The sequence below is a fragment of the Falco biarmicus genome, chromosome 9 (genome assembly GCF_023638135.1).
Source record: "Falco biarmicus isolate bFalBia1 chromosome 9, bFalBia1.pri, whole genome shotgun sequence".
In the NCBI taxonomy this organism is placed as follows: domain Eukaryota; kingdom Metazoa; phylum Chordata; class Aves; order Falconiformes; family Falconidae; genus Falco; species Falco biarmicus.
The window spans coordinates 26,319,745-26,345,052 of NC_079296.1; the positions used below are offsets into that span (position 1 = coordinate 26,319,745).

The 25,308-nt window shown below is 42.7% G+C and overlaps 1 protein-coding gene across 4 annotated transcripts in view; it reads right to left on the bottom strand.

Moving 5' to 3' along the window:
* Positions 1–25,308, bottom strand: part of WBP1L (WW domain binding protein 1 like) — a 65,548-nt gene that overhangs the window by 14,307 nt on the left and 25,933 nt on the right. Inside the window, exons 2-3 of one of the 4 annotated variants that reach the window (XM_056352067.1) lie at positions 10,343–10,639; positions 661–763 (exon numbers count right to left, since the gene is read on the bottom strand). In XM_056352067.1, the coding sequence (XP_056208042.1) occupies positions 661–763; positions 10,343–10,369 (130 nt within the window). In that variant the 5' untranslated portion in view covers positions 10,370–10,639. Of the gene's footprint in view, positions 1–660; positions 764–8,231; positions 8,592–9,962; positions 10,118–10,342; positions 10,640–25,308 lie in introns of those variants that run through there. The other 3 variants (XM_056352068.1, XM_056352065.1, XM_056352066.1) reach the window with 3 other exon arrangements.

Genomic DNA, 25,308 nt, shown 5'->3' on the forward strand with positions numbered 1-25,308 from the left:
CCACTCACTAGAAACATGGGTAGTTTTAAATCCCAGATTGTGGGAAAGAGGTGGTAAGAGCGGTTGCAATGGGCAATGTATGTTCCTCATAGCCCAGAGCATTCAGCCACTGTCAGCCCACAAGATTCGCCCAAGACCATTTCCACCCAAGGAGCTGTGCTCCAAACACAATTTGTCCTGGAGAGAATAAATGTCCTGCCCCACCTCCTTGAAAGGACAGCTTAGAACAGATAAAACAGATTTAAACTGTCGCTCTTGCAAAGAACTAAAACAATAAGATTAAAGATACTGAAATAATTACCTGTTTGAGTGTGTCAAACTCCAGCGTGCATTTCTCCCTCAAGCATGGTTTCCTCACTCGCATACAATGTTGAGTACTCTCAGTACTGCCCAAATCAATAAGAAGCCCAAACAACAAATCTCCAGTCATGAACGTGGCAAGACGACCTATTTGCCTGCACTTTGAGGAGTATGCCCACTGTAAGAACCCTACTCCCCTTGCCAAATCAGGCCAACTGCGGTTTGTGTTGCAGTGAAACGCAATGGCAATGCATAATACAGGCTGAATACAAAACCCCATGGGACACAAGTCAGATCTGTAGTACGGTATGAGCGCCATGCAGATTAGGAAGGGAAGCCATACAAAATGGAAGGACTTACACCAGAGTTCATAGTAGTAGTTGCAACACTGGGATTGTCCACAACAGTGGCCCGTTTCACATATGTAACTTTGATTGTTGACACCCATGCAGGTTTCCTTGTCCTAAAATTAAACAGACACACTTTTAAGATGCTTTGTCAGTATCTTCTGCAAACGTACTCTTTTACTCAATGATCTGCAAGCATTTGAAAAGTTACAAGTTATGGTCTTGGGAAACTCTAAAATACATAAAGAGGTTAAAATACAGCTAAGGATCACCAAAGATGACAAAGGACTGTTCAGAAAAAAACCTCCATGTCTCCAAACTCATGAGTTACATTGCTTTAGCACCTAGACAGCACTGCTTTCTCATCATCCCTTCCCTTTTCAATTAAAAGTTACTATGTTTTGGGAGCCAGACATTCTCTTAAAGAAGAGTGTCATTTGTTTCACATTTTACACAATATCGCTGCATTACTGGGGCTAAATGCCAAGTGGACGAAATGCATTCATAAACAGAACATTACAATTTGAGAAAAGAGTGCCTGGATTCATTTAGATCTAAATGATAGTTACAGTATGTTCCTGTGAGATTCCAATCTAAAATGATTCCTTCATAATTAGCTATGTGCTTTATGTAAGATCAGCATTCCTGTAAAACTTCTTCCTGGAATAGCAAAGTAGTCCAGAAGCAGAGCCAAATCAGCTGTGCTGTATCAACCAGCAGGTCCTCAAGACACTCAAGATGGAAAAGGACTATGGTGCCGAGGTCTCAGTCCCCCATGTGGTGCACCACCTCAAAAAAGTCCATGCTTTCCTACTAGTCTGAAAACATGGGTGGGAAAAAGTACAAAACACAGGAAAACAAGCGTTTTACAGCTTGTGGTTTGTATATCCTCTAATAGGCTCTGGGGCAACCTGGAAATTAGAAGACACTATACAGTTTCTTAAGAAGCACACAGATCATAATAAAAAACATTGTTACAGGTTTGTTTGCAACATCAAAGTCTAAAATTTTCACTTTCACTTAAAATTTATTACAAGGCAAAGAAAATGTGGGGATGTTTATACTGAAAGATATGTTGAATGAATTCATTCTGTAAGCAGCAACTTCCAAAAAACAACCACCACCACCACAAAAAAACAAACAAAGAAACCAAACAAAAAAGCCCAACAAAAGAGCCCAACCAGCAGGCTACAGGAATGTATATTGGTGGATCCCAACACCTGCTGAACCACAGGGTTCCTCTATTTTACGAGCACACTGTGTCCACACTTCTCACAAGCCTCTATGGAGTCCCCACATGCACAGAAAACAAAGCACATTTTGAATGATGGACCACCTCACTGAACAAGTGAGGTGAGGCAGCAGTTTCAACGCAGAGGAGTCCTGCGCTAAGTTCTTAAGGAGTCCTTAGTTCTTAAGGAGACCCAGCCTACTGGGGATCTGGGGGAGCACCAGCACTACTCCACCACGCAGCACCCCCACAGCCGGAGCTGCACCTCCCCAGCGCTGGGCCTGTGGGTCCCTCACCTCAGCACCCGTATTACAGCAGCAATACAACTTCTAAAAGCAGAACAATCTCCTACACAGTCAACAGAAAAGATCCCACACTGCATTCTTCTCCTAAGAAATCACACCAACTCTGGAAAAGGTTTTTGATTGTGTGAGAGCACAGTTCAACAAGCACAACTCAGGATATGATAGTATAGATAGATTCCACAGGTATTACTATTTCCACAAAAGTCTTTAAAAAGCACCAACAGATGATTCCCCTTACCACAGGTAGCTAAAGCAAACACTGTACATTGTCTTGAGATGCTGCATACCCACAGTAGATGCAACATTTTCCTACAGGGCTTAAAGAGGTGTTCCCATCTCTAATTGCAGCAGCTGGTAGCAACTTTTAGGAGGCATTGTTGAGCTAGCACAGCATTTTTTGCTTCAGGCACACTATTAATTCCACAAATTGTAATTTTAGTCAGCAAAAGAACTAGGAATGGGACACATCTATTCTCTTATCTGTTCTTATTAGTTTATTTACACTTTTCCTCATTTTTGTTGGCCTTGCAGAGTTAGTGTAACTGACGAACAGCATAGATTTTGGCTCTCATATCAACAGAATTGAGAAATTAAGATCCCATTGCAAAATTGCAATCCTGTTGATAATGCACAAGCCAGAAAGTGATCGGCTGAGGTCTGTGGTTGTGACATGCAAAGATCAATGTGACTTGTTGAACCAGTAAGTGAATCACGTGGAGCTGGTGAAAGAACAGAGTCCCACAGTGCCATTTCAGGAACAGCTCTGCATCACAACACTGATCTATCCTTGACCACCTATGTTTACTTCCAAAAAATTTGTTTGATTCAGTGTTGTCTCGTTCACAGAGTAGCAATAAGGGACACACATTGGTGTCTTTTTGGCAGCAGCAACCTTTAACAGCTTTAACATCACTACATTCAGTAGTCCCGTTTCCAGAGGCTTTCATCACGTTATCCTTTTACTTGAACTTCCTGACTCCCCCTTGCCAACCTTACTATATTTGCAATGACCCTTTCACAATGCCATATGCTTAGGTGCAGGGTTGCTTCTTGTTAGCCCAGCTGGCAAACAGGTCTATGAGGGGATGGGTGTACATGCTGAACAGAAGATCCCCGGCAGCTAGGTTGGTATTGTGCAGGTTGTTCCTGCCTGCTTTTGGAGATTAAGTCTTGAGCACATCCTCCTTTCCCATCTAGAGTTCAGATCTTACTGTCTGGAGCTGCTTTGCACGCTGAACAAGAGAAATCATCTTACTTGCTAATACATAAGCACTTGTAACTTTAAACAGTCTCACAGTTGGCTTTCAGCTCCCACAGTTCATAAAGTCCAGGGTTTTAAAGTCCTTGCAGTGCCAGCCACCAGCCATGCTCCTCAAAGTCCAGGCAGCTCCTGTTGGAGCCTTTCTGTAGCCCTCTGCCAGCCCGGCCACCAATGGGTTTCTGGGCACATGGAGCCATCAGACCCGGTGCCATGTGCCGGACACAGAACTGTTATCCTTGTTTCTAAACAGTTTCACAGAATCAAGGAAAAATTTAGTTTGGAAAGGATCCCAGCAGGTCACATGGCCTGACCCCCGTTCAAAGCATGGCCACCTCCAACACTAGGCTACTCGACAGGGCACAGGAAAAGACATAAAAAAGTAACAAATGTTCATTTGGAAGAAGTTACTAGGCAAAGATTCCACACAGGGACAGCATTGTTCTGGGACACGTTACATGCGCCTCCTTTGGATTGAATGTTTCAGTCTCCTTCTCCCTGCTTAAGGCGCATTTCTATGAAAAGCGGAGCCACTGCACAGTTTCTTGCACCGTTTCGCAAGCCAAGGAAGAGGTTATGCACTGCCATCAGCGCAGGCCACATTTTTTGTCAGGAAACTTCTGCCTACTGCCAAGCACTTTGATCAGGCTTCAATTTCTAATTAAATCCCAGCCTGCACTTTTCACATCATCCCTGTTACATTATTCCTGCTTCCTTCTCCCATTCATTCTTTCTGTCATATGCTACCAAACTGTAACTGCTTAAGACATATCAACAATATAGTTATCTATAGTCTAAATGACTCCTGGAAACAATATCACAAGTGCTTGTGCTATGAATATGAAAGCACACTACTTCCTCTTTCACATCAACAGGTGTGGACAAGGCATAGGACTGAAAAGCAGTTTTACAGGTGGAAAAAAAGCATATGGGGAATAAAAAAAACAAACTTACAAAAGCAAAGTTGGAGCACTTACTGACCTGCCTTTGTTTCTGGTTTCCATTGCAAGTAGCACTTGTAATGATCACTTTTAATCATTCTTAACAACATGGAGTTGTAAATCAAATTACTACAGAGGCTTTTCTGTTTGGTTTTGTTTTGTTTTTTTTTTAAGGTAGCCTTATGAAAATAAGGGAGGGGGAGGGTTTCTTTCTGAAAGCACTGTCTTCCTCAACAGCCAGTGGCTATTGCATTCCAGCACAGGCTTCCCTGCTGAAGGACAGTCTTGTTTTCTTGTTGTCCAGGCAAGCACATCCCTCCCCACCAGCCTTTGTTCAGCTAACTGTAGACGCCTCCAGACAGGATTACTAAGCAGCATCTACATGGGTCTGGTCTCAAAGAGCACTCAACTCCATTAAAGCAGAATATTCCTGTTTCACAACTGAGAAGCCTGAACATGCCACCCGTTATCTCCCACCTGCAAAGCCTAAGAGATCTCCTGCTAATGTCAAGGGATTGGCTTTGTCCTGTAAAGCAGCATGTACTCAAGGCTGCATGTGCATCACTGCCTCCTTGGCATCATCCTGAGAGCTGATGCAGATCTGGGAAACTGGAATCACTGGATCCCTGATGCACACTCCAAAGCCGGGCGCTTTCAGGAGAAGGCTCTGCAGTCCTGGAGTCTGTGTTCTCACCCCATCCAGTCCAACAGACACTATTTGTTAAATCTGGTGCAGGCTCTTTTTTATGAAACTGGTTAAGTTGGGAAGACCTTATCTTGGTGCATTTGGAGAGTCTCTGCATATTTTAGATGTGTTTTGGATTAGTCTTCATTTGTCACAAACTTTATAAAGCAACTCTGAATAAAAATAAGATATTTTTTGACTTATTTTCTTGTTGATATTTGGCATTTGTGATAAACCCACAACTATGCTGGCAACTCCGCCAGTAGCACACTTTTGCTGTCAAGTGCTTTTACAAATAATCCTTAAAATATCCAGCAGTGGTAGGCATAAGAGAACTCAAGGCAGTACTGTATGTTGTCACATATGAAGCTATAGCAAACATTAAAGTTAGGGCCAGGAAAAAAAGCCAATTATTTTCTCCAGCTTCAAGTTTAGTATTGGACCTCTGCTGAAAGTCTGTGTGACAAAATAAAGCTTAAAATCTGGGGCATGATCAAGACAGAAGGCATTCACAGAGGTCTGTAGGTTGCCTGAACTGCCCCTTGCTGCAAGAAAGGATGGAGAAAGATGGCGATGAGCAAATTCCAGACCAGTGTGGCTATTTTCCAAGCTGAAAATTAATATGTGCAACTGCAGAAACAAACACCACAGCCCACGCTCAAAAGTGCATAGTTGGCAGTGAACCACCTACAAAAGATGACTCCTCAGCTGGCATTAACCAGGTAACCAAAAACAGCAGTGGCTGATATCACAGAGATCTAATAACCATTTTAGCTTTTTGCTCTGTCTCCTCTTTCCACAGAAATCCGGCCTCCATTACCCTAAATATGAGCACCTTGCATTTATACAGCCTCTATGCGTCATTCAACCTGCCAGAATATCTATTCGTCCTAACCTTGGTAATACCCAGACACCATGGAAAACACTTTGAGATGTAACTTGCATTTACTGACAGCAATTACGTGTCTTCTAGGATAGGCATTTTTTTTAGACCTACTCTAATTTCCTATTCTCTCCAAACTTCAGTACAGCATTTGTCAAAGCACTACGTAGCAAATTACTATCTGAACTAGAAGAGATGGGAATTAATAATGGAATGGCAGGGGTGAGTAACGAACCAAACAGGCGTACAAACAGTGGGACACAGTGAAAAGCCCAGCAGCAGGCTGGAGGGAGACTGCCAAACTGGCACTGGAGGGTAAGATGCTACTGGTTTTAACAGGACTCAGTCTCAACCTGTGACTACTCCAGACCTTCTGGTTTTGTGGCTCTCATAGGGGACTTTGGTAATAAGCATCTATTTAATAATTAAAAAACATCCTGACCTATTTCACTAACCTCATTACTCGCAAGCAGCAGTCCCTTACTTTCAGTAGCCAGCTGCACCCATAACAACAAAGCAGGATGGATTTAAGCAGGTGACAGAATCTTCAGAAAACAGTATTAAAATATGTATTTTGAGCAACTTGCAGTAGTATTTGAACTATATATATATTCTTTAAGCACCCAGAGCAACAGAATGGAAGTGATTATCAGTATCTCAAATAGGTTAGAAACAACTAACAGGAAAAATTGTATTTGATATCCACTATTTATGAGTTACCACTTGGCTTTTACTCAGACTCACATATCAGACTCCCACTGGTGTTGGTTAGCCAAGCCCATCAGCACTAGCTCATGAGAACGCAAATACAAAGCTACCAAAGACGATAAACACCTCTGTCAGATAAGAGACTCAAGTGGTAGTAAGTTAAAATTGCTACTGAAAATATAATGCTGGAATGCCCCTGGTTTGCCAGCTGCCTCCCAGTTCCTAATAAAAATTAATCTTAATTAAAAAAAATCACCAGAACCTTTCACAGAAGGACAGTAGGTGGGATTGCAAGGACAAGCAGAACCGCAGGGGAGCCATAGATCATCAGGGCAGCTCGTGTTGATGTTCTGAGCTGAGCGTGCACCAAAGCCTCCAGTCATCTCGTGTCTTCATAAACACTACGCTTGCTAGTCCTTTGGAACATAAAAGCAAAAATCCACCATCTAAGCAAGTGCCATGCCTTTGGTAGGTTCAATTTAACAAAAGCATGTAAGATTGGTAAAGAGGAAACTGGATGTGATTGCTGGGAGTTACTGGAACCTCAGGTGCCAGCCCCTGCCAGCACGACAGGGAACAAATTCCTGTAAGCCTGCCTTATGACAGACAACTGAGGCCAAGAAATAAATCAAGTCTGGACATTTTTTCATAAGATACCCACCACAAATTCTGTTTTGCTGAATGTCTGTGAGTTTGGGTGGGGGTAGTATTAAGCGCAAACATCCAAATACTTAAATTTGTGTATTAGGATGGAAGAATGATGCCTCTGAGCTGTCCCAGGCACAGTAAAGACCTCCAAAACGGGAATTCTAATCCACAACATTTATTGCTTCACTAATGCTAGCATCAGGAGAATTGTATTTAAATCACCATGATTAATCAGCCACCGAAGATCCATCTTCACCCCCAGCGGATGCAGAACCTCTGAGGTTTTATTAACCTTTATCTGAGGAACAAATTGGTTTGTGGCATCCATTTATCTTGGAGAAATACTCCAACAATCTTTAAAGGAACACTGTCCTTTCACAGATCATGGACACTTTGACATATTTCAATAAGAGCTGTTTTCATTTCTGTTTACCACAAGTTTCACTTTCAGACTCTAAGAACTGTGCATTCACTTTTTAAGTGCCACGTGAAAGTGTTTACTTCCTTCATACCTTGCTAGAAGCTTCCCAGCTGTAGTCCCTGCCCTTTCCCATTAAAGACAAGATGCTTCTAGGAAATTACAGCTTTGAGGCAGCTGTCTTGCATTTTGTTGTTTTAAACCACCAAACAGTTGACAACACTGAAAAACTCAAGCAGTTAAAATTAAAACTGAAAAAGTTAGCAATCCAACATTTTAACCTGTTGGTTTGGGGTTTTTTATTTCACATTTATGTGGTGATCTAGATGAATACGCTCAAGCTTCCACCTGCAGCCCTGAAAGCTGAGATCCCCTACAATCATGTTTCCTGGGACAGAAGCTTTAAACACCCACATAGAGGTGACCTAGCTTTTTAGACATTTAAACATCATCCTCAATACAACAACAACAACAAAAGGAAACCCAAACCAAACACCCTATTCTTACCCATGTGTTCAGTAGTCCATCTGCTGTGCTGCAATGCCACTGGGTCCCACAGAAGAAGTGAAGGCAGATCCAGGGAAACCAGTTCAGTGCAACGCAGCAGTGAGCAAGGGGTGCCCGTCCTGGGGAGCCCAGTTTTGTCCTTGTCAGGCAGCGCACGGGAAGGCCCCACACACAGAGCACCTCTTCCCTGTCCCTGCCATGCACAGCCCAGAATCCGCACCCCTTGCGTTGAGTGGGAACAACAACAACAAAGGACATCCCAGACAACCCAGCGTTTACGGTTCGAATGCCAACACAAGAGACAATAGAGGTGACAAGATGTTCCTGAATTCCTCCCACACTTACAATTAAATAGCACTGTGCACTAGCAACCCTTTTTTTCTGCTTTTAGAAGTAGAAAAATAAATTCTGAATGTTATCTGGATGCAGGATGCAATCCAAATATTTAGATTTTTTTGTCTAAAAATGACTAAAACTCAAAATGATTAAAACTAAGAAAAGTTCAAGCAGCTTTGCAAGCAGCTCTTTCCCATGATATCCTTCATCAGTGGATAAAAATAGTGAAGAGCTTTGCTCTTGTGTTCTCGAGACAACACCTTTTTTCTGCTTCCTATAAATGCCTCTGTATCGATGCCGAAGTTACAAGCACAGAAAAAAGTACCATCCAGCCCACTGAGAATCAAACGTTCACGGCATGAGCAAATGAAGCCAAATTACACCTAACTCATGCAGCACCTCAGCTGTCCCAAAAAGTCTCTAAAACAAAAAGATTAATTTAGAAATAGGAACTTCAAGAGAAAAACACACCCATGAAACTCAAGCAATCTCAACATGTAAGCCAGCTATGTATGTCTCACTGCTAGTTGAGAGAGTTACCTAACGCCGTTCAGCCTCCGTGCCCAAATTTCAGTTCTGAGGGTTTTAGGGAACATCTCTTTGCCCTGAGTGCTAGCAAGTGAACTATTATTATAGCTATTGCATTCACCTACAGAAGGTTATTGTACTAGAGGTAGTTTCTTATGTAAAACTGTTTTCAGTTCAGCGGGGTGAGGGGAGCTGCATTTCACCAAAACTGAACTGATAAGGAAAAAGAGCGCACTGTTTACTCAGCAGTGTGCTTAAGTCCTTTTGCCTTTGTTTCTGAACAACTCAAAGTAGGCAGTTTAAAGCATGCTACGGGCCAATCTTGAATTTTTAATTCTAAATTAGAAACTGCAAGCAGCACTGATATCATGCAATATCTATTTATTGTGGATTACGGATCCCAGCAGCGCTGGAAAGAGGTTACAGTTAGATTCCCCTACAGACATGCCTCCCAGACCAAAAAAAGGGTTTGCTCTCCCCGAGCCTAGGAACACATAGTTGGCACCTCCTCCAGTGGGGAGCAGCTGGGCAGTTGCTACCGTTTCTCATTCCACTCGACATTACCAGCTATTAAATTATCCCAAGTTTCTTGTTCAAGCTCAACTCTCCCAGAACAATTAAAAAGTCACCAAGCTGAGGGTCACAGCACATTACCCTTTTCCATTTGGTGACCTTTGTCAGAAATGATACAGAGAAACGTCTCTTTTCTTAAAAAAACAAACCAAACCAACCAAAAAACACCACCACACACCAAAAATCAAACCAGTTTAACACTCAAAATACTACCCACACAAGGAAAGAGTTCAAAGTTTGACATGTTTTTAAACAATGTAAACACAATTCCGTATTAAGCACTGTGGAAAGTACCTTAAAATCCAACCAAACAAAAAACTGCCCAGGAGCACGACACAAAGAGCCATCCTGCCGCAGAGTCTACAACAACAAGAGCTTCTTTCCCTGCCTTGCAGTTTTGCTCCTTCCTCGCTAATAAAAGGCGTCCCTCGCACTGCTGCGCTCCCTGATCAAACGCCATGGGTGGGGAAGTGCTGCTTGCACGGTTCTGTTTTGGGAAAGTCAGAAATCATTTCCTGGGGGGTGGGGGTGGGGGGTGTAAAAAAAAAAAAAAAAAAAACAAACCAAAAAAAAAAACCCCACAACCAAAAAAAGCACACCACCAAACCAAAAAAAGGCAATCAGTCACATCCTCCACCTGAGCGAGCAGCTCCCACCGCACCAAAGCCGGTTACCTGTCTGAGACCCAGGAGGAAAGGCATTCTGCAGGCTCATCCTCCACACCAGCGCATGGGAAGGTAGGAATTTAAAGCCCCACAGTGACCATTTCCTCCTCTGCTGCGGGCAGCCCGCTCCTCCGATCCTATTTAAACCAGGGCTTCCTCGGCTGGGAATGCTCAGTAAACAGGGTCCTGGGACACTGCACGCACTCGCTGGCTCCCCCTCCTCCTCCTCCCACTCCCCGTGACATATCTCAGACGCAGCCCAGCCGGGGTGTTTGCAAGAGGGAAATGACATCAGGTCGGGCAGTTCTGAAAAAAAAAAAACCAACAAAACAAAAACAAACAAACAAAAAAAAAAAGCCCAGAACATTAAGACAGCTGCTGTTGGGCAGCGCTGCCTGTGCGGGACCCTGGCAAGGACCCACGAAGAAGCAGAAGCGCTCTCCTCCCTGCTAACTGGATGCTGGAAGTGGAGGGGAATCTATTAAAAAAGTTGGCAAGAGCCGACAGCTCCTCAGTGATGATTAAATCTCACTAAGCAAAAATAGACATTTAATCTATTTTCAAGGAGAAAGCAAAGTTTGATGCTGCTTGCTGAACAGCACTGGAACCCTAGGAGCAACCATCATGGTTTCTCCAAGGACCTCCACGCTCCAGGGACCCACTGGGTAAAGCCTTCACAGATCCAAAGTACTCCCATGCTGCCTTCTGCCTACCACCACGGCTCCATTTTTTTCTGAGCAATTGTTACAGCACCGTTCAACTCAGTCCCTCCAGGCTAACAGCCATCCCAATAAAGAAACAGCAACTCCCCCAGTTTCAGTAGGATCAGGATTTGGCCTCGCCAGCATCAGACAGGTGACGGGAAGCCATTTTAATCCACCTCTCCCCAAGGAAAACCCAACTAACCCAATGGAAGGTTTCTCGTTCTACTTGAGCTCATTTCACGTTTTCCTGCCAAGGGGCAATTAAAGCTTATAAACAAATTTATCATCTGGTGCCCAAGATGGCATGTCTTGTTTGTCCTCTCCCAAGCATGGAGTACAGCAAGTTCCACAGGGGTGTAGGAGATGACACTGCAGAAGGTAATCTAAATTTAACTCCCTTTTCTACCTTCACTTTGAAAGTTCAGCAACCTCTTTTTTTGTGCTTCTCTTTAATCAGCAGCTGTCCTCGTCTGTCGGGGGGGACTGGGACACCACTGCCATTCCCACGTGCCCCAGCAGCAGCTCCATGGATATCTGACAGAGGGGCAACTCCCCTTGCTTTTGGCCTCTCTGACTTTTGGAGTTCAACGTATTAAAATACTCAATGAGGGAAGGAATATGCTTTTTTTTCCATAGAGAGTTCACTGAATCCCTTTTTTAGTAGCAGTTTTAACAATAATTTCAGGACTTCAGAAGAGAGAGGCAGAGAAACCACATATAATTCTTATAAATGCTAATTTGCAACAGCAGAAAAAAAAAAAAAAGGAAAGTAGAAAAAAAAACCAAACCAGAACAGACCCCCCCAACAGCCAGACAGCTTGCAGCAGTGTCAGAAAGACACCCATTTCTGCGTGCCAAAACCCCTCAGTGACCACTGCTGCTGCCTCCCTCCCAGCCCAGCCCAGGGTTGTTTCCCAGATGAGATCCCACTGTGGGTGTCCTCCACACAATTAGGCTGTGAGACCATACACAAGCATTACTTATTTTCATACCAACTTAAAGCCACCATATAAACTTGCCCTTTAAAGTAAGCACATCTCTGTTTTTCCTAAGAGAAAACAGGCACATAATTAATTTCCTGGAGGATACAAAACATCAGCGTCAACTAGCATCAGCCAGGCAGCGTGATTTTCCAGCTTTTGTGCTCTTGGATCAAACAAACTCTCAACCTTTGCTTTTCCAATTCTATAGACAAACACCAGTGATATAAAAGGGCAGCTTTCTGTTTTAGTAATCTGTTCTGTGGCCTCATGCTGTCCTTTGAAATATCCGATTTTGGCTGTTGCTACCCAGAGCCCTGGACTAGGCAGATCCCAGGGCTGAGCTAATGCAGCAATTTCTAAATCCCTACTGTCAGAAGGAATCTAACTTTAACCACCCGCCTCTCCTCCAGCACATACTCAAAAGGCAAAGCGTCATTCCAGATCTAAGACAAGTTGTGAAGAACTATCAAAGGCAATAACTGCGCGGAAAAGCAAAAGCATCCTAATTTATGTGTGAATTTAGCAATCCTGGAAAGACTGACACAAAAAAGGTGGTTTGCAAGCAGGCATTACTACATTTGACTGCAGCAGCAGCCACCCTGTCTTGCAGTCTCTGAGTGACCAACAGCCAGTAACAGGCTGCACAAACTGCTACAGGTGACTAGGGAAAAAGCCCTGGAGAAGGGAGGGAAAAAAAAAATTGGATTAGTTAGTTCATACACTTATAATACCCTAATCGATACGCTTAGAGCCTTTTCAAAACACCTGGTTTCTCCCAATTGTTGCATTTGCTGTGGATATATCCAACTGGATATCCCAACCCAAGGGGGTATTATTTTACCCCCTCCTCTTTTCTTTTTTAAGTTTCTAAGTTCTCGCCCCAATGCTTTGTATTGCAGCAATGAGTTTCATAGACAGTGGTTGTGAACAATTAGTTCCTTTCATCAGGAGTGAATTCACCACCTTCTAATCTGACTTTCATATTATTAGCAGGTGGGAACAGAAGTCCCCATCCATCTTCTCACCCATTCATTACTCTGTACCTGTTAGCTATCTTCTTATAGAAGATATCAATCTTCCCTATCCTCTTAATGCAAAATCTTTTCCCAAAGCCTTCAGCTGCTCATTGTCCATTTCAAACCTTTCCGATTTTTTATTGCTCTCCGCCTGGGGAAACCAAAGCTGAAATAATAATTATTTTAATGAAAGCAAGAGCAGCTCTAAGGCAGGCTCAGCATGGGTTTGACTTCCTTTACGCAAAACTGGAGTTTAACGTCTGCAAAGGCCACCCATCTATAACACAAGAGTGTGTCTACCAGAGCTACAATGAACAGAGCAAACACCAGTTTTTACAGTTACTCTGTATATTAATCTCTTGACAGTTTAGAATAGTCAGGGCTAATGTCAGGACAGATCATGGGATCTACATGCTTTTGAAAATTTGCTTGTTTAAGCAGCCACCAACCATCCTCTTTGGCATGTCAGTGTGGATCCCACTGCAGGATAATGGTGAGCAAGTTGCTTTTTTCAAAAAAAAGGAAATAAAGACCTCTAGGTTTTATCACTCTGTAGTACTGCAGTCCTGAACATGCCATCTGCCCCAAACGTGATGTCGAGTAAAGGATGCTGCCTGGTATCTTCACAAGCCCACACTGTACCTTGTGACCTCCAAAATCAGCATACAACTGAAGCAGATGATGGAAGTTGTTTGGGCCATTTTAAACTCGCTTTCCGTGTTTGATGGGAGATGTTTGCAAGCAGGTTTAATAACCCAGCAAGTTGCAATATCCATTTTGATACCCCCTGAGAAGACAGCTTGACCTTTAGGTGATCCAGTTATGACAACACAACTGGAGCAAAAATTGAAGTCTCACAGCTCAGATCTCTCAGGCTTGGAGCACAAGGCTATGCTCAGTTGCACCATTATTACACTCCTAGGCAGTGAGAGATTTTGCACAGTAAATATGGGTGGTGTATAACATCCCCTCAATTAAATATTAATACCATGGTTGTGCAGATATATAGATATATATATATATGCATAAATTGACCATAAAGTCGGAACAATTTTATCTAATGACTCTTCCATTTGTCCCAGCGCACTCTGTTACTTTCATGCTGGTAACAGGAACATACCTGGAGCATCAGCTATCCATTTTCATTAGTTGGTTCACAGCCTTGGGTGCTGGAACTGAGACTACATAAGTCTGTCAGGCACTCGAAACAAAGTGTGAAAAAGCAACTTGAATGACTTTATCTTTCCCTATCCTGGAGGTGGTTCTGGGAATAAAGAAAAAAAAGGGAAAGAAACATACAGAAAGGTATAAAAGCAGATCTCTGCTTCTCTAGAAGAAGACAACATCCAGGAACAACCAAGGTCTATCTGCTTTGACAGCAAATGTTCTGAAGGGGCTTGTTTGCTAGCAGAACCAGCGTGAGACACTGGGAGATCACCAATGCTGGAACAATGCTGGAAAAGCATCGCAATGCTAGACCTGCCTGGAAACCATTTCTGGCTGCCCGCAAAATCTGCCCACTTGTTGTCAGTTCCCAAAGAATGAAGGGCCACTTCTCCACCCTAACAGCACCACTACAAGAACATGATGACTTTCCAACATGAGGACAAGGTGTCCTGGCTCATGTAACGTATAGCACCGGCACTGCCTACAAACAACGTCATCAACAAATTCCAGAGGACAAACAGGAACAGGTCAGTGTGATAATTTCCCGGTACCTACAGGATCTAGAGTATCTGCTCTATTGCTTAGGGGACATACAGTCCAAACCAAACCTTTCAGCCCTCTTGTGTCTAATACTACTGTATTATTTAAGAGTGGGGTAAAGTGGGTCCCCCAGTTTGTGTGCAGTTCAACTACAAAACAAGGACACTGAAGTCACTTGCCTTTACTGTTTGCCAGGCCAAACTGACTTAATCATTGTTAGAGAGAGCAAAGAATAACTGCAGGAAAAGACACCATACATGTTGGAATTGGCTTTTGAGCCAGAGTTGCAACCAGTCTGCTGGATCAATAAATTTTAATGTGCAATGAAGCACAAGGGCTTGCAGTGGTTAGAAACTGTCCTTGGGCAGGTCCCTCTTCCCTGCAACCTGTCACCGCTTCTGTCAGCTCAGTGGTTTAGAAGTGCAAGAAACTTTTGCAGCTAAGTCAAGATAAGCAAATAGGGACAGTGCATTTCAACCTCACTGCTGTCACCTGTCTTTGTCTCTGGGTAATGGTTAACCAGGGAGGAAGAGACTGCGCACTTCAAGACATGCTATGTTGCAGACAGCCCCAATGGCAACAGCTCATGCTTGATTCCAGCTGAATATTGATTCCAATTGAATCCCGAACAGCAATTGTCAGCCAAGCACATTGTGCCACATTCTCTGCCTGGAAGCCATGCGTGAGCCCTGAACCAAAGGAGGGGGCATTGCAGAGGAAGCCACTACACACGACTGTCACCTGGTATTTCAGCAGGAGCCTGTCCTCCCCTCTTCACTTTTCATATGTGGGTGAAGAAATAACAACAGTAAAGCACGTTCCTTTACGCTTTTGAACAGGAAGAAATCTCTCCTCTGCAACTGCTTTCTGTATTAAGCTATCATAAGAAGGACACTCAAGAAAGGGCATGGAGTGGACAAGGGGTAGGTGTGGAGGAGATGCCTGATGAGTCCTCTGCAACACCCATCTAACACAGAAGACAAAAGAGGCCCCATCCAGGCTGTTCCAGAGACACTGCTGTTTAGCTGATGGGAGAGTGGTGGCAACAAAAAGCCCAGGCGGCTTCTCCAAGACCAAAACAGTTTTTGCTAAGTGTAGCTTGAAATTTCCAGCCCTCAGTGACATTGTTTCCCACTGCTTTTTTCCCAAGGAGAAGAAAATGATAGCCACATGTCCAGCACGCTTTTCTTCACAGCAGCAGAGTTGTGGCCAAGCCAATGTAATTCTAAGGCCAAAGACTATTTGCATCATCTGTTTTGTATGACCGCTATTTCAGTACCTGCCGTTCAAGCACAGAGGTGTTAAAAAAAACCACTTTAAAGTCCTTCACCACTGAGGCAGAGGGGGACTGAAAATTTGAAACTACTGTATTGAACTTCTTCAGTGGAGATAGGGTCGATTCTGCCCCTTTAGCATTCTCAGGTTTGGGGCACTAGTGTCAGGCTTCAGTTTTAGTCTGGAGTGGGTAATGAAGTCACTGGAAAGCCTACTCTGCTTTCTCTGAGCCTGCTGTGAGAGGAGGAGGGAGGGGGGAGTTCAGCTGTTAAACATTTAAGGACACTGTCTCCAGGAGGGCTAGTGTGTCCGGGGTGGTACAGGGACACTAGTCTGGCTTCTTCCTTTTTGGCACTACAGCGCTTGTTTTCCTTATGCCCGTGTATGCAAACAGGACCTTTGGTAATGGCTGAAGAGGAGACAGTCTGCTCCAGACAGGGAAGAAGGCAGAGCCTGCAGACAGTAACAAGATCCCCCAAATGTGGAATCAAGATGGTAAGCATCTGTTCTAGTTTTAGAGTCTTGCACCATGTGGGTACCAAAAATACAGCTTGTGTGTGTCCTTTGGTCACATCATTATAGGAGACAGCATTGCCCCAAAGCTGCTTACCAGCACAACCTTGATGGAGGATCTTAGATGCCCTACTCTTAGAAGTGCTATTTGTTTTCTCTCCAAATGACAGCAACTCACTATTTTTAGCGCTCATCTCATGTCTGCGTGGCATTTCCCTTGGGCCTTACCCTTGTTTCACAGTGTTGGTGCCAGCTCTCACGAAGCGTTTTTTTGGTGCCAGAGGGGCTGATGCCAAGTCTGTCTGTCTTGATGCCAAAATGGCAGCTGGCTTTATTGTTGAGACAGGATTTGCCAAAGCTAACAGCACTAGTGCTGGGGTGACTAGCACTGATTTGAAGGTTTTCTTCTTCCTTACTCTTCTATTGTCTCTAGATATCATGGGATAATGCTGCTACAAACGACCTTCTGGGGTCCTAGGGATGGATTTTTCATCAGAGTCTAAGGTAACAGGCAATTATACAGCAGACCGTCTTGGAGGTCCTCAAAGAAAAGGATACTTATGTGCATGGAGCAATTATCTGGGATGCAGCACTGCCTCTGCTAGGCCGAACTACGCAGGACCAAGCCCTGCTGCAGCTTGACCTCTCTCAGCCTGCAAATGTGTTCAAAAAGAACCCACCAAAACCAGAGAACTCACTGAAGATAGGGGTGGTTAAATGACATTTCATCACCAAGATATACCCAAGAAGTCTGGAGCCAGAGAAGATGGTCACGGATCAGCCCAATTGCATCACATCACCCTGAGTAAGAAGACAAAACCCAAGAGAGGTCATGGGCTTTTGCCCCTTTTGCACTCTCACAAGTGCCACTCGTGAAATGCTGCTGCTAAGATAAAATCCAGTCTCTCACACAAGGCACAGGATGTTGACCATGGGAAACACCCATAGAGATGTTAATAGGTAGCACATGTGATAGGTAATCACACATGTACAGCTGCATGTAATTTAAAGTGATGATTTCCCTGCAAATTAGGAAGTATTTTGATGTTAACCTCTACTACTTTTCTTACAAACCTAAACGCCACACTTTGTTCAGAAGTCCATTGGTGTCAAATGGGCATCAGATTGCCTAAAGATGCTCAGTTCTTTCTTCAAGGAACCGTGCAGTTAGTTAACCTGACAAGAGGTAGACAACTGGTTAAAATGGCTTTCTTATCATGTAAGACTGCCAGGGTATCCAGTATACATACAGCCTGGTCAGATCTTTCTGAAGTTCATTGGTCTTTTCTGAGCTTATGTTTACCCCTTGAACAAATTTAGAAAAGCCCCCAAAATCCCTGCAGTCTTGTTTTCCTCAGCTCTTTTTACAAGAAACACATTCTTTTATTGAGTTCTGAGAATTAAATTTCTGTTTCCAGCAGAGCACCACTTCTACATGGCCTGTATCATTCTTGAGAGGAACAGATATTCTGGGAAATCTTTTGGGGAGGGGAGGGGGGAAGACATTAGCAGCTGCCTCCTTCCAAGAACTCCACTGGATATTATGGTTTGATAATGTTACACAGCAGAGCAGTGTCATATAAGTTACGCTGAGGCAAAGAAACATCCTCAAACTGCCCTATACACATACATTCTCAAGCACTTTCCTACTATTATGCCTGGACTTCACACTCCAGGTCCTGCCGTGGCACCTGCATCCCCATCAACAGGTTGCACACATTACTGGGTTTGCGGTACACAAACCACAAACAACTGGTTTAACCGAGTCTTCTTCCCCTTAGAAAATACACGTGGATCAGAACGTGGTACTCCTAAAATTAACTGTCTCTCAGTTAACCCAATGGGCTGTGCAGTACCTAGAGTTTTACAGGACTTCTGTTTTCTAGCAGACAAGTAAACTCACCTGAACTGCTACAGGTAGGCTGAGGCTCAGATTTGTGGTTAGGGCCTGGCACAAATAAGAGGAAAGCCCTTCCATACAGCATGGTCCGACTAGTAAAAAGGCAAGAAGACTTCTTTTCCAAAATGAAGAACACTAAAGATCACGTACATGTATCTTCATACATCCAAAGCAAAGAATTAAAGGAAACCACAAGTTTAACTATTAAGAAAGCTCAATACCACAAGCATTTAAAAGATCACAGCACAACGGTATTAAAGACATCACTTTTAAATCACTAGAAAAAAACTCTGAGAGCTATCAGATCTTAACCTCCATGGTTAAAAACTTCTTTAAACATGCAACTTTAGGGAAAAGCCACTTCAGAAAACCTCATCTTAAACACAAGCTCATCTTTTCTAACTTGAATTACTGTGTTGCTTAGGATGTTTCCAAGTACTTGGAAGAAAAACATGAACTTATCTCTATTTTGAAATGATAAGTACATATGAATAAGGAATAAACAAACCAGCACAGCATATGGTTAAGTGCAGTTTCAAGCTGAATTTACCCATGTCTGTGAAACAGCAGTAAATATCAAAACCTTAAAGCCTAATCTCTCCCCTGTTGTAGTACTGGTTCTGCTTTGGCCCACATATTTACCAGGAAGATAAGAAAAGCTCCCCAAAAGGCCACACACTTTGTTACTCTGCCAGCTGGAAAGGAGAGCTTTTGGGATTGCCTCGAACAGGAGAGCCCTCAGAAGGCACGATCTACATAAAGCAGAGAGCTCACAGAGTTAGGCTTCCAGGTACAAATAAAGCTGGTTCCATCCAAGCATAGAGGGCAAAATATTCAATGCCTCCCCTCACCAGCTCCTGCATGCCGCTGTATTTTCCTTCTCTGCAGCTATTTTCCTTAACTGTAAAACGGGGAGAGTGCCAGAAAGTTGTTTGAGATATTACAACCGTTGGACTCTACATACAACTAATTATTATTCTTTCTATGCCTAGCAGAACTGCCACCGGTTACCCAAATATTTCCTGTTGGGCTCAGCTCATCTAGAGGCCACCCCTGGGACAGCTTGCAGTTATGTAAGGAACAGGCGGCTGGGAGGAAGCAATGTCCGAGTCTCATGTTTCAGCATCAGCTGTGACATTATGCAGTTTGCACTTTCCTTAAGCATTAAAAGCACTGGTGGCACCTAGAATCATAGCCAGTTTCTAAATTTCAGTGATGTACCTGCAGGCTAGGCGGTTTTGCCATTCCAAAGGTAGATACTTTCAACACCGTGCTGTCCCACTCCCCTACCTCTGTGGTATCTGTAGGGTTTATCCCTTAGGTAAATGGGCAACGTGGGCTCCCCTTATGTGCAAAAGCATGCTTTATTTCATATAGTTCTATGACCACTAATTAAAAACTCATTTCAGCTTTATCGTGGGAAGAAATGCTGATCACTATAACCTGCCTTTATGCATATGATCTTATCCCAACTGCCATAATTTCCATTAATGCTTGTCATTCCACTGGCAGATAAGGCAAGAATACTAGAGCAAACAGTCCCCTTGGCTGTAGCAGGGCTGAAGGAGGACAGGGTGACCCACACTGCTTCACCTCTTCCACACATTTCTCTGCAGCAAGGTTGCAGGCTGCGGAAGAGAGAGGCAGCTACAACCCTGCTTTCTCCTTGCTGACATCTGGCTTCCAGGCACACATTTGCTCTAGATCACAATACCAGCATCCTCTTACTCCTGCAACTATTGTTTTCTTTTAAATTCTCCCATAGCACAAACCAAATGGTCCATACACATCTGTGTAAAAAAACCCAAAACAATACAAAACCTGATTGAAGTCCTACCTTTTTACAGGAAGGTAACTGGTGCTAATTAGCATGACTAAAATAGAACAGTAAATCTTAAAAACAAAACAAAAAAACCCCAAACTGTTGGAAGCCAGTTATTTTCTTCAAAAGGTGAACAACATACATCATCCTCAGCACTCAGAAAGCTCAAAGACCTGTGGGTGACTGTTGAATGAAGAAACTCTAAGGTAAGGAAATATTTTCAGATTTTAGAAATAATTCTGACACATTGTAGGCTTGTACAGTAGTATTTTTCCCCTGAAGCAGGTAGTCTGGGGAGTAGGAATTCCTTTGTAAACCCACGACAAACCCTCCTTTCCTGGAAACAAGTGAGAAAACCACCCACCGATTTCACTGCAGAGACCAAACCTGCACCTTGTAAAGCCATCAGACCACTGAAAGTGACATCTTCTAGTTAAGAATACATAAAGAACATAGGGATGGACAGCAACATTTGTGAGCACAATTTCATTATGGATTTAATTACAAACTGGCCGTCAGACTGTCCTCCTTTCAGCAGTTGTTCCTTAACACAGGCTTTAAATGTCAGGGCTGTTCAAAAATGAAAGGTGCAAACCCAGAGGCACCAGGCTGAAAGGCTTCTCAAGAAGTCACCCTGTCAAACTGCTCTGGGAATTATTTGCTGCACCTGAAGCATCAACATTTCTCTAACCTGTTTTTAAAATGACTGCAATCACTAGTGTTCCCACTGCCTCAACAGGCAATGTGCTCCTGCGCTCAATGCTCTTTAAAAACTAGGATGTTCTTTCCCATTAATTCAGACCTTAGTGCAAGATAAGGCAGTAATTTCTTCTTCTCCACTAAAAGCAAGACAACTGGTCACAGTCATCTTCTTAAACTTAGCTCACCTGGAAAATTGTCTCGTTCCTCACAAGAAGTTTTTTTTTTGTAGAGTACAAGGATTCAATCATAGTTTTACTGCTTTTCTCAGCCTGCAACTTAAACCCATCTTAAAACGTGGGATCCAAAATGGTGTGCATCACTTACTAGCATGGAGTATTACAAAATAACCTGTGTAGGACACTTCTGTAACTACATCATTAAAGATTTTGGGATTGTCTCTCTAACAGGAGAGCCCTCAGAAGGCACGATCTACATAAAGCAGAGAGCTCACAGAGTTCGGCTTCCAGGTACAAATAAAGCTGGTTCCATCCAAGCATAAAGGGCAAAATATTCAATGCCTCCCCTCACCAGCTTCTGCATGCCGCTGTATTTTCCTTCTCTGCAGCTATTTTCCTTAACTGTAAAATGGGGGAGAGTGTTTTTTTTGCAACAACTGCACTCAGTTTCTGATACATCCCAAAATCCCGGACTCCCTCTATTTGACTTTCTCCATCCAATAAGTACTCTGCACTTTTCCCCTCAGGAAAAGTGAAATAGGTTTCAGACTGTTTCTTCAAGTTGTGCTCTTGTCTTAAAAACCACACACAGCCCTCCACCTGCATCTCTTTGTATCCCAAACTGTTGGCACAGTGGCAGAACAAACCCCTCCAGGACCCCTGTCACCACCACAGACTACTCCTTAGCGTATATTCCAGTCACTTAATGAACCCACCGCATTACTATTTAACCCTGAACACAGATCCCTACTCAGGATCCCATAACCAATGTGCTTCCTCTCTCAGGTTGGGCTGTAAAACATCCATTGAATCGACCAAATTAATTTTTTTCCCCCATGAGGTTGTTCCTGACACATCCACACTGCTCATTTCCTGTTGCCTTAGAGACGCTTATAAAGCCTTCGGGGACTTGTTCCAGTACTTTTACTAGAGACTGAAGCACCTCACCATTTTATAACTTTTTCTACCTTATTATTTTCCTTTAATTTGACCCCTTTACATTTAGTATTCATTTTAATGTGTGTACAATTACAACCAGGAGTTTGTGTGTTTTCTGGGTTGTATTTTTTTTTCCCCTTGAGAATCAAAAAAGCAGCAAACCCTTTCAGTCTATGTATCAGTTAGTGAGTTACTGTTTACTCACTTCCCTCATTAAATTTTATATCAATTTTTTTTTAGATCTAACATTGTATTTACAGAGCCTTTACTAAATCCTTTGTGTGTTCCTTGCTAGCTGTGATACAATTCTTACACCAACGGTGAACTATACAAACAGAATCTTTACTGTCCCTTCAGTTTTAGACAACTGAATTTAGTAGATGGTTTTAACATCAGCAAAAAATAACGAAGACGACAATAAATGTCAAGATCCCTTTAAAATGCACGTCTGGCATGAGAAAAAAATGTTAATACTTTAAAATATATATTCCATTTGTGCATAGAATTCAGCATAAACTGACAGCATGATTTCATTTTTCAGACTGTCAGCACACAGCAGACTACTTATTGAAGTCTGAGCTCACACTGAGTTGAAGTCACCATGAGGAAAAAAAGGGACCATCAAAAATGCCCCCAAATTCTTGGGAAATTCAAAGCAAAGTTTCAATCGAAAAAGCTAAAGCATCTTTTATAAATGTAGGGGGGAAAAATTGAAATGGAACTTGTATGTGTCAAAGCAAGCCAGCAGAACCAGCGGTATTGTGTCCATCATGCTCCAAAAGAGACCCTCACAGATGCTTGAAGGATTCAATTTGGAAACTGGATCTATAACAGAGGTGAATCAAGCAGCTTTGTTATCTGATGAAGCATGCTGGACGAGGTTTAGTTCTCTAATATGCCAATAGTGTATGCTCGAGCTGTGTAGTTAAAGTCTTTGAGCTATTATTATGCCTTATAGTCGTGTAGCTCCGAACAGCTAAGTCTCCATATTTCTTCTTTCAAGGCAGGCTGGAGGAAGCACAATCCTGCTGCTTCCTCGTTAGTGTAAAGTACTGCTGTCAAATTGTCTGCAGCTAGCTTTCAAATGACGCTGAGGGATAACCAGACCTCCAAAAACTCTGCAAACACATGGAAAATGCTCCTTCCTAAACTCCTTAGAGCAGGCAGATGCGCCAGTGGCTCTTACAGTCTATAAACTGCAACTGTCTCGCAAGTGTCTGCTGCCTACAGCAGCTCTTCTCTGGTTCTCATTCAGGTCCTCCGCTTTTGGCCTCTCATCTCATCTAGGCAAGCTAGAAGAAATCTGATTGCACACAGATGCTAAGGAAGTCCCTTCTGAGTTGCACCCTGAGGTATGAGAAACACTAGTTAAGTCAGAGGTTTGACAGAGAGCCCAGATCTTGCTGTAATGTGGTAAGTCTGCCAGAGCCATCCTGCCAGGTCTATAAATCCCAATATTTTGCAACTTAACAGTGGAATCTGAAGTAAGTTTCATTTCTGAAGGACCAGCTGGTGGTCTAGAGGTTTTTTATTTATTTCAGAGTGGTGCCCTAGGTTGATTGACCACACAAGCAAGGAGCACAGGCATATGCTGCTGATGTACAACTATAAATGTCAAGTATTCAGTAAAGGCAGTAAATGCTAATGCCAGAACAAAAGACAAGGCCATTTTCACAAATACAACAGTTCCCCCCCACAACCCCAAACCCAGTTTTACATGGATTGTGCCTAGCACAAAACAGACACTTCTTCACAGTAGAGCCAGCTTTATTCTTCGCAAAAAGTTACATGGTGGGCCAAAATTCTCAGATACTCTGACATCTTCAAGAAAGGTCAAGAACTTCTCCCCCTTAAGATTTACTGAAAGGAAAGGACTCCTCTCTCTATTCAGTAGCACAGATTTAGACAGTCTGTCAAGATCAGAACACTTTTGCCATGTCTCTTCCCAACACAGCCCAGGACTCAAAAGCATTCTTGAACATGAAGGTTCATATGAACTTACCAAATTAGAGTCAGAAAGATTTTCCAATCACAATCTACATCTCATCCAGGAAAAATAAAAACATCTGACAGCTAAAAGAAAGGGTGCTATCCAGTAAATTCTCCCCTATAAACACTCCGAAAGCTGCATCACAATTTGTTTTGCAATAATTTCTTCATGAGACTGTTGATCTTTAGTGATCTAGGAAGTTGTGGATAAACCTCAAGAACTGAGAATGTTTTTGGTACATATTCTCATTTCTCCCCAGGGAATCTTGATCTTCAGAGGAATATTAACATGAAGCATGTAAAATATTTTGTGGACTGTTTATAACCTAATGACTCCAAATTTAACCTTAAATGCCATTCTGCAAAGAGTTAGCCATGTTCAGCAATTCAAGCAGGAAGAGAATGCTAGAGCCGCTCAGGCAAACCACTTTATCAATCTTCCTTTAGCTTTGTTCAAGCAATTTCACATAATACACTTATGCTGATACCTGCAAAACTCTGCTCAGAATCAAGCTGACATAAAACTCACGGCTGCATTATTAACTAGTAAAATAACTGCAAGGATTTGTGTTTGGCAATGTCTGTTCACACGTACAGCCATATCTGAAAATCTCACTTCAGTTTTTACTTAAACATTACTTAAGGATTAAAATTTGTGGTTTTCTGGGAAATACATTTTGAAAGAAATACCCTAATCCTTCGTTAAAACACAAATGTGAAAAGCATACCGTTCCTTTTGGGTACGCTTATTGTAAATCAAGTCACCTTTCTGGAAACTCAATACGTATTTGCTAAATGAAACAAAACATCTCTTATGGCTTCATAATTAGAATTTAAAAAAGGCAAATGCTGAAGGACTTAAGGTTTTCTTCGCAATGTTAGTTTATCCAGTTATACATCCTGCAGGCTGAAAAAAAAATATTTAAGGAGGAAAGCATGTTACGATCTGTGAAGTTAATATTTATGTTAAAAATAAGCATGGAAAAATCTAGCTGTTTGCTTTCCAGAAGCCACTATTTGGTCTCTTTATTTTTCAAATTAGAAGAGGCCTTTGCAGAATTATAAATAAAACACTGAAAGCTCCATGTGACTTTCCCATATGTAGTTTTTCAACAGCCAAGTGATTTCCCCTATCCCATCCCCACTGTTTGCATACCAAGGCAGCGTTTGCCAAGTTTCAAGTAGAGAATTTTTAAGCCAAATTTGTAAACCCAAGGAGATAAAGATTTTGTTAATATCCTTTAATCAG